At 37.4% G+C, this 8,688-nt stretch overlaps 2 protein-coding genes across 2 annotated transcripts; both read right to left on the bottom strand.

The window, feature by feature from the left end:
- Window positions 1-1,140: 1,140 nt before the first annotated feature.
- LOC103965083 (glutathionyl-hydroquinone reductase YqjG) lies at window positions 1,141-3,810 on the bottom strand. Its single transcript, XM_009378101.3, has 6 exons — window positions 3,656-3,810; window positions 2,525-2,763; window positions 2,245-2,421; window positions 1,934-2,158; window positions 1,685-1,813; window positions 1,141-1,556 (listed from the first exon to the last, which is right to left on the bottom strand). The coding sequence occupies exons 2-6, from the start codon at window positions 2,735-2,737 to the stop codon at window positions 1,323-1,325; spliced, it is 978 nt and encodes a 325-aa protein (XP_009376376.2). The 5' UTR covers window positions 2,738-2,763; window positions 3,656-3,810; the 3' UTR covers window positions 1,141-1,322.
- A 1,897-nt stretch (window positions 3,811-5,707) lies between these two features.
- On the bottom strand, window positions 5,708-8,158 carry LOC103965085 (glutathionyl-hydroquinone reductase YqjG). Its single transcript, XM_009378103.3, is given in 8 exon segments — window positions 5,708-6,055; window positions 6,057-6,124; window positions 6,254-6,382; window positions 6,502-6,726; window positions 6,814-6,959; window positions 6,962-6,989; window positions 7,093-7,331; window positions 8,033-8,158. Coding segments are annotated over 7 exon segments (972 nt in total). The 5' UTR covers window positions 7,306-7,331; window positions 8,033-8,158; the 3' UTR covers window positions 5,708-5,892.
- Between the last annotated feature and the right edge of the window lie 530 nt (window positions 8,159-8,688).

Raw genomic sequence — 8,688 nt, 5'->3', positions numbered from 1 at the left:
GAGAGGTTTTAGATTTGATTATCGTAAAAAAAGTTCAAATTATAACTAATCTACTACTCCACTCTTTTAGTGTAAATAATATCATTAATTTAAAAAATGACAAGTGTCATTTTTTATTATAAAAAAAAAACGTTTAATGTTTTTGGTTAAGAATTAATAATGAAAAATATAAGAAAATAACACGTATCGTTTAAGAAAAAATAAAAAAATCGAAATACAAAGTTTAGTGTAAAGGTTGCTAATAATTCTATTTGTAATTTGGGTTTTGTTTCCAGTTTGGCCCAAACACAACTTGGAAGAGATTAAAACAAACAGCCCACTGGGCCAAATTCAACATTCGAATCGCTGACGTGGCACAACTTCCGTAAGCTCAGCTCAAAACGCAGGAGGCAGAAAGGGGAGAAGACGACCGAAAAACGAATTTAACGAACGATGTCAGAACCGCAGCTGCCGACAACGATGGCAAATTTGGGCGAGTGCAATCGGCTGCAGAGCGCGCTAACGGATTGCCACAAGCGGATCAGCCCGGCTCGGGGTCGGGAGGCGGCGTGCCGACACCTGAACCGGGGATTGGCGGAGTGCTTGGTGTCGGTGGCGTGCCCGGACGAGTGGGAAGCGGTTCGAAGCCTGTGCGGGAGTGGCGGAACGGGGTTGAAGCGGAGTCAGTGCCAGGAGGCTCAGCTGTTGCTCTTGATCTGCCTCTCATCGCACCAACACCGCCTCAACTCAAATGCTGATCAATGAATAATGTTTAATTAATTATTCGTTTGTAATTAGAATGCTAATTAGAAAAAGAGAAAATATGTAATTTTGTTGGATTAAGCGGAAGACGTTCTTCACATCAAACTTTTGTAATGATTATACAATCAATATATTTTTTGCTACCAGTCTCGTCTTTTTTTTTTTTTTTTTTTTTTTTTACTTAAAACGAGAAAAATCATAAATCAGATAAATCAATAATACGAGAAGAATTATAGAACGGGAAACATGTAAAGTGATAGTATTCCAAACCTATCATACCTCACTACGTGTTCTTAGCTTTTTAATGTTGCATGATCAGTTTGAAACGCCAACGTCATTAACTTTGGAGAGAATTATTAACTAAGTGATTACATGGACTTACCACTCGTGGCCATCGCATGATAAACAACACTCTTTCAAAGTACCAGCTGATCTCAAAGATCTGAGTAATAGTTTAACAACATAACATGTCACACGACAATAGATGATCTGATAACCGAGGTTTACAGACACAACAAAGACGCACAAACTCAATTCGCAAATTATACGTCGTTTGATTTATGATCGGTAGTGTGTAAAACCTAAGTCGAAAACCTGTTTCTGTCATGAGGAGAAGAGTAGTCGATATCTGGCCCGCTAGGAATTATTCCGAATGGATTGATAGACGGATGGCTTCCGTAGTAGTGCCGCTTTATGTGATCCATGTTGACTGTGCTGCTCATCCCCGGAACCTGGAAAATGTCTTTGGTGTAGTTGAACAAATTCGGGTATTCTCGTACTACTTTCTTGTTGCACTTGAAGTGGACTACGTAAACCTGTCATCAACGATAAAAAAAACTAGCATGGTTCTTGGTTCTCTTCATATTATAGATCGAAAACCATTAAATTGGCGGAATTTTCTGACAAAAAAACAAATCTTGCTTGAGGAGTCAAAAAACAGTACCTCGTCGAATCTTATAAGAGTGACAAACAACCGAATATCTGCTTCAGATAATGTGTTCCCGCACAGGTATCGTTGCTTGCTAAGTATCTCCTCACATTTATCCAAAGCTTCGTACAATTGTTTCACAGCCTGAGAAAGTGCGAAGAGAAAGATTAACCAATGTGTTTGAGATAGCACAAATGGTCCTTAAAGAGAACGTAAACTCCAGAACCTACACAGTCAAAACTAATTACAGCTTCAAAAACATACCTCATCATAAGGCTCTTGCTTCCTCGCAAACCCGCATTTATAGACACCGTTGTTTATCTTGTCATATATCCACTCATTTGTCTGATCAATTTGGGATTGCAAGTGAGGAGGATATAAGTCCAAAGACGCATTTTCAGCTATATCGTTGAATTCAGTATTGAACATGCGAATAATCTCCCCGCTCTCATTACTCACAATTGTTTTGAGTTTTTTATCCCATAGAACCTATCAAAAGTAAAATGATCAGTCATTTGGTATCAGATAGTCAACGAAAGAAAAATGAAAAGGCCACTTAATATGAGTGAACATACCGGAACTGTGTACTTTCCAGTATACTGTGTGCTTGCAAGCTCGTAAAGTTCTCTAATGCTTTTTGCTCCATTCAAAGGGTCAGGTTCAGCTCCCGCTAGCTCTGTTTCGGAAGCAGGAAAAACCCACCCCATATGTTCATCACTTTCTTTTGTCCTTTCCCATATCGGTTTGACTGACTAAGTGACGCAAAACAATCAAACAATCAAACAAACAGATAAGATTAATTTGGCACTTAGAAAGTGAATCTAGTAAGTAAAGATCTAATATACAGTACTATACCGTAAAGCTGATGGCTTTATCGAGTCCTTTTATGTTCAAGTATGCAAGGCACCTGGAAGCCCAAGGGCAAGCATATGATACATACAGATGATATCTTCCAGCTTCTGCCGGAAATTGAGAATTCGGGTCCCGCGAAATGAAGTTACGAAATACAGAAGCAGTCCTCACAAATGCACCTGATAGTGAGGTCTCGTCTAGTGCAGATCGAGCCATTTTATTGTGTGCTGAAGAATGAATACCTGCAGAAATTAGCACATCTATGATTTTATCCAATTGTTGAAGTAGCACATCTAAGAAACCTTGAGTATATTAAGATGATAATGTAAATATTGAAGCTTCATACAGCCACACGCAAACAAACCCGCGGGATTGGATTCGAAATCAAAGGAAACCTGAATTGATTGAAATGATTTCTGTTCAAAGAAACTTTGCATCATTATCTGCAATTCAGCTAGAACCAGATACACCTAGAAATATCAAACCCTTGATTACAACTGACACGAAAATTTTCGCTAAAATCTGAGTAATGGGCAGTTAGTTGGATGAAACTAAATGGACGATCTTTTTTGGGGTGTGATATTCACACACCCTTTTTTACTTCTCACACACCTTTTTAATTTTCGGCAGTTGGATCGGATGAATTGAATAAGATCAAAGGACATAAATTAATAAGAGGTGTGTGAAAAGTAAAAAAGGGTGTGTGGATAGCACACCCCTCTTTTTTTCTGGGTAGTTAACCGATAATCGATTCGACATTTTTTAGATTCTTACCAAATGGATTACTTTTTTTTTTTTTTTTTTTTTAAATTCTCCGGACAGTTTTTGAAAAGTTCTCCAACTAACTACCCAATTCATTGTTTTCCACTGCAGTGTTATTCAAAAATTCACAACCACCAAATGCATCGAATTAAGAGAAGAACAAGACAACTTAAGAGTAAGAGTAATAATCAATCATCAAACTAGCAATTAAAACGAAGATAATATGAATTAATCCAGCAGAAGCAAAAGGAAATATGAATTGCAAAGGCAGCAGAACAACAAAATTAAAACTTTTAAAGGAAAATTCAGCAGCTTTGTATGCGAAAATTGAAAACAGAGCAAACTAAATGAAAACTTAAATTAAATTGTTACCTTGAAGGCTTGAAGGGGATCTGAGGGAGAGAATCGGAGAGAGAGAGCCAGAGAGAGAGAGAGAGAGAGAGGTGATCTCTGCGTCCGACCAACCAGATCTGAATGGTAACAATAAACAAATAGAAAAAGAAAAGTCTGAAAACGAGGAAAAGATCATCATCAGTTACGTCATCTTGTTTGGATGAATAGTGATCGTGTGGGGTATTATGCATCGTTTGAAAGTGTTTCTAAAATGACTGAAAACGGTTTTAGTAAAAATGTTTTTAAAATCAATCCTTAGTAAAAATCTAAATGGATCTTGAAAAAACATTTTAAGTACTTTATGCAAGAAGAACATATCTGATGCTTATTTCAAAAAGCACTTAAGTGCTTTTAGAAACCAAAATCAATTACATTAAAAACGTTTTCAATCATTTTAAAAGTATCTCCAAACGAGCCATTAATTAGCAGTTTATCCAAAAGTAATTGTGGTTGTGGATCATATTCTTGTTCAAATTTAGTTATAGTCCGATCTGAATACCTTTTGTCTTTTATGAAATTTCAGTTTTGAGTTACTTGTATCGAGTTAAGTGATTCTTCTTATTAACAATTGTCACTCATAATATTTGAATTCAAGACCTCCTTAACAAAGACTGAATGCAGCTGAACCAAATGAATTATGTATTATTTTAGTTTTACTAGAAGACCCCACATTATCAAAAACAGGGACAAGGCAGGGAATTTTCAACTTTCTATAATAAACTAGTACTCACCATTTATCATCTTCTCACTTCTAAGGTTCAATTCAGTAAAAACGTCAGCCCAAATACATCTTAGATTCTCAATCGCATATAAAATACATTTCAATCATGATATATAGTTAAACATGTTTAATTAATATATAGAATCTCAATCGCATATAAACTATATGGGTATTCTACTTCATTTGTAAGTGAGAGATTTTAAATTTGATTATCGTAAAAAGAGTTCAAATTGTAGCTAACTACTCCTTCACTCTATTAATGTAAATAATATCATTAATTAAAAAAATGACACCTATCATTTTTTATTATAAAACAAAACGTTTAATGTTTTTGGTTAAGAATTACTAAGGAAAAATGTAAGAAAATAACACGTATTGTTTAAGAAAAAATAAAAAAGTCCAAATGCAAAGTTTAGTACGAAAGGTTGCTAATAATTCTGTTTGTAAATTGGGTTTTGTTTCCAGTTTGGCCCAAGCACAACTTGGAAGAGATTAAAACAAACAGCCCACCGGGCCAAATTCACCATTCGAATTGCTGACGTGGCATGATTTTCCGTAGGCTCAGCTCAAAACGCAGGAGGCATAAGGGGAGAGGACGAGCGAAAAACGAATTTAACGAACGATGTCAGAACCGCAGCTGCCGACAACGACGGCGAAATTGGGCGAGTGCGATGGGCTGCAGAGCGCGTTATCGGATTTCCACAAGCGGATCGGGCCGGGTCGGGGTCGGGAGGCGGCGTGCTGACACCTGAACAGGGGATTTGAGGAGAGCTTCGTGTCGGTGGCGTGCCAGGACGAGTGGGAAGCGGTTCGGAGCCTGTGCGGGAGTGGCGGAACAGGGCTGAAGCGGAGTCAGTGCCAGGAGGCTCAGCTGTCGCTCTCGGTCTGCCTCTCATCGCACCAACACCGCCTCAGCTCAAACGTTGATCAATACAATAATGTTTAATTAATTATTGGTTTGTAATTAGAATGCTAATTAGAAAAAGAGAAAATATGTAATTTTCTGGGATTAAGCTTTTTTTTTGTGTGCGCCGTTTTGAAGGAAGACGTTCTTCACATCGAACTTTACTAATGACGATACAATCAACATATTTTTGCTACCAGTCTCGTCTTATTTTTTTTACTTAAAACGAGATAAGTCATAAATCAGAGAAGTCAATAATACCAGAAGAATTATACGAAAGGGAAACATTTAAGGTGATAGTATTCCAAACCTTAACTTTTGATCGGTTTGAAACGCTGACGTCATTAACTTAGGAGAGGATTATTAACTAAGTGATTACATGGACTTATCACTCGTGGCCATCGCATGATAAATAACACTCTTTCAAAGCACCAGCTGATCTCAAAGATCTGAGTAATAGTTTAACAACATAACATGTCACACGACGACGATAGACGGTCTGATAAATGAGCTTTACAGACACAACAAAGACGCACAAACTCAATTCGCAAATTATACGTCGTTCGATTTATGATCGGTAGTGTGTAAAACCTACGTCGAAAACCTGTTTCTGTCACGAGGAGAAGAGTAGTCGAAATCTGGCCCGCTAGGAATTATTCCGAATGGATTGATAGACGGATGGCTTCCGTAGTAGTGCCGCTTTATGTGATCCATGTTGACTGTGCTGCTCCTCCCCGGAACCTGGAAAATGTCTGGTGTAGTTGAACAAATTCGGGTATTCTCGTAGTACTTTCTTGTTGCACTTGAAGTGGACTACGTAAACCTGTCATCAATGACAAAAAAAAAACTAGCATGGCTCTTGGTTCTCTTCATATTATAGATCGAAAAACATTAAATAGGCGGAATTTTCTGACAAAAAACAAATCTTGCTTGAGGAGTCAAAAAACAGTACCTCGTCGAATCTTATAAGAGTGACAAACAACCGAATATCTGCTTCAGACAATGTGTTCCCGCACAGGTATCGTTGCTTGCCAAGGATCTCCTCACATTTATCCAAAGCTTCGTACAATTGTTTCACAGCCTGAGAAAGTGGAAGAGAAAGATTAACCAATGTGTTTGAGATAGCACAAATGGTCCTTAAAGAGAACGTAAACTCCAGAACCTACACAGTCGAAACTAATTACAGCTTCAAAAACATATCTCATCATAAGGCTCTTGCTTCCTTGCAAACCCGCATTTATAGACACCGTTGTTTATCTTGTCATATATCCACTCATTTGTCTGATCAATTTGGGATTGCAAGTGAGGAGGATATAAGTCCAAGGATGCATTTTCAGCTATATCGTTGAATTCAGTATTGAACATGCGAATAATCTCCCCGCTCTCATTACTCACAATTGTTTTGAGTTTTTTATCCCATAGAACCTATCAAAAGTAAAATGATCAGTCATTTGGTATCAGATAGTCAACGAAAAAAAAAAGGAAAAGGCCACTTAATATGAGTGAACACACTGGAACTGTGTACTTTCCAGTATACTGTGTGCTTGCAAGCTCGTAAAGTTCTCTAATGCTTTTTGCTCCATTCAAAGGGTCAGGTTCAGCTCCAGCTAGCTCTGTTTCAGAAGCAGGAAAAACCCACCCTATATGTTCATCACTTTTTTTGTCCTTTCCCATATCGGTTTGACTGACTAAGTGACGCAAAACAAGCAAACAATCAAACAAACAGATAAGATTAATTTGGCACTTAGAAAGTGAATCTAGTAAGTAACGATTTAATATACAGTACTATACCGTAAAGCTGATGGCTTTATCGAGTCCTTTTATGTTCAAGTATGCAAGGCACCTGGAAGCCCAAGGGCAAGCATACGATACATACAGATGATATCTTCCAGCTTCTGCCGGAAATTGCGAATTCGGGTCCTGCGAAATGAAGTTACGAAATACAGAAGCAGTTCTCACAAATGCACCTGATAGTGAGGTCTCGTCTAGTGCAGATCGAGCCATTTGATTGCGTGCTGAAGAATGAATACCTGCAGAAATTGGCACATCTAAGATTTTATCCAATTGTTGAAGTAGCACATCTAAGAAACGTTGTGTACATTAAGATGATAATGCAAATATTAAAGCTTCATACAGCCACACGCAAACAAACCCGCGGGATTGGATTCGAAATCAAAGGAAACCTGAATGGATTGAAAAGATTTCTGTTCAAAGAAACTTTACATCATTATCTGCAATTCAGCTAGAACCAGATACACCTAGAAATATCAAACCCTTGATTACAACTGACACGAAATTTTTTGCTAAATCTGAGTAATGGGCAGTTAGTTGGATGAAACTAAATGGACAATCTTTTTTCTGGGTAGTTAACTAATCAATTCGACATTTTTTAGATTCTTACTAAATGGATTACTGTTTTTGGAAAGTTCTCTAGACTGTTTTCCCCAACCACCCCAATTCATTGTTTTCCACTGCAGTGTGATTCAAAAATTCACAACCACCAATGCATCAAATTAAGAGAAGAACAAGAAAACTTAAGAGTAATAATCAATCATCAAACTAGCAATTAAAACGAAGACAATATGAATTAATCCAGCAGAAGCAAAAGGAAATATGAATTGCAAAGGCAGCAGAATAACAAAATTAAAACTTTTAAAGGAAAATTCAGCAGCTTTGTATGCGAAAATTGAAAACAGAGCAAACTAAATGAAAACTTAGATTAAATTATTACCTTGAAGGCTTGAAGGGGATCTGTGGGAGAGACTCGGAGAGAGAGAGCGAGAAAGCGAGAAAGAGAGAGAGAGAGAGAGAGTTGGTGTAGTGCTGTTGGTGAGCTTGAAAACGAGGAAAAGATCATCATCAGTTACGTCATCTTGTTTGGATGAAGAGTGATCGAGATCACGATTTATTTGAAAGTGCTTCTAAAATGACTGAAAACGGTTTTGATAAAAATGTTTTTAAAACGAATCATTAGTAAAAATTTAAGTGGATCTTGAAAAAACACTTTAAGTGTCACATCTCGGCCCAAGCCTCCACCACAAGCTTGGCTCGACTTCACACAAGAACTTTCACCTATCCTGGGATTGCTCTGGCGCGGACTCACTTAACTTCGGAGTTTCTATGAACCTGAAGTTAGTGAGCTCCTAAAAGGCTTTGTGCTAGGTAAAGATGAGAATATACATATAAGCTTACATGATCCACTCCCATGTGGGATCTTACATTAAGTACTTCATGCAGAAGAACATATCTGATGTTTCTTTCAAAAATCACTTATGTGCTTTTAGAATCCAAAATTAATTACATAAAAAACGTTTTCAATAATTTTAAAAGCACCTATAAATAAGCCCTTAATTAGCCGTTTACCAAAAAGTAATTGTGGTTGTGATC

Source organism: the organism of the source record quoted next, unplaced genomic scaffold (assembly GCF_019419815.1).
Source record: "Pyrus x bretschneideri cultivar Hongxiangsu unplaced genomic scaffold, Pyrus_bretschneideri_v1 Contig7, whole genome shotgun sequence".
Taxonomy (NCBI): domain Eukaryota; kingdom Viridiplantae; phylum Streptophyta; class Magnoliopsida; order Rosales; family Rosaceae; genus Pyrus; species Pyrus x bretschneideri.
The sequence above is the reverse complement of the archived record's forward strand: the minus strand, read 5'-3'. Positions and strand labels throughout refer to the sequence as shown.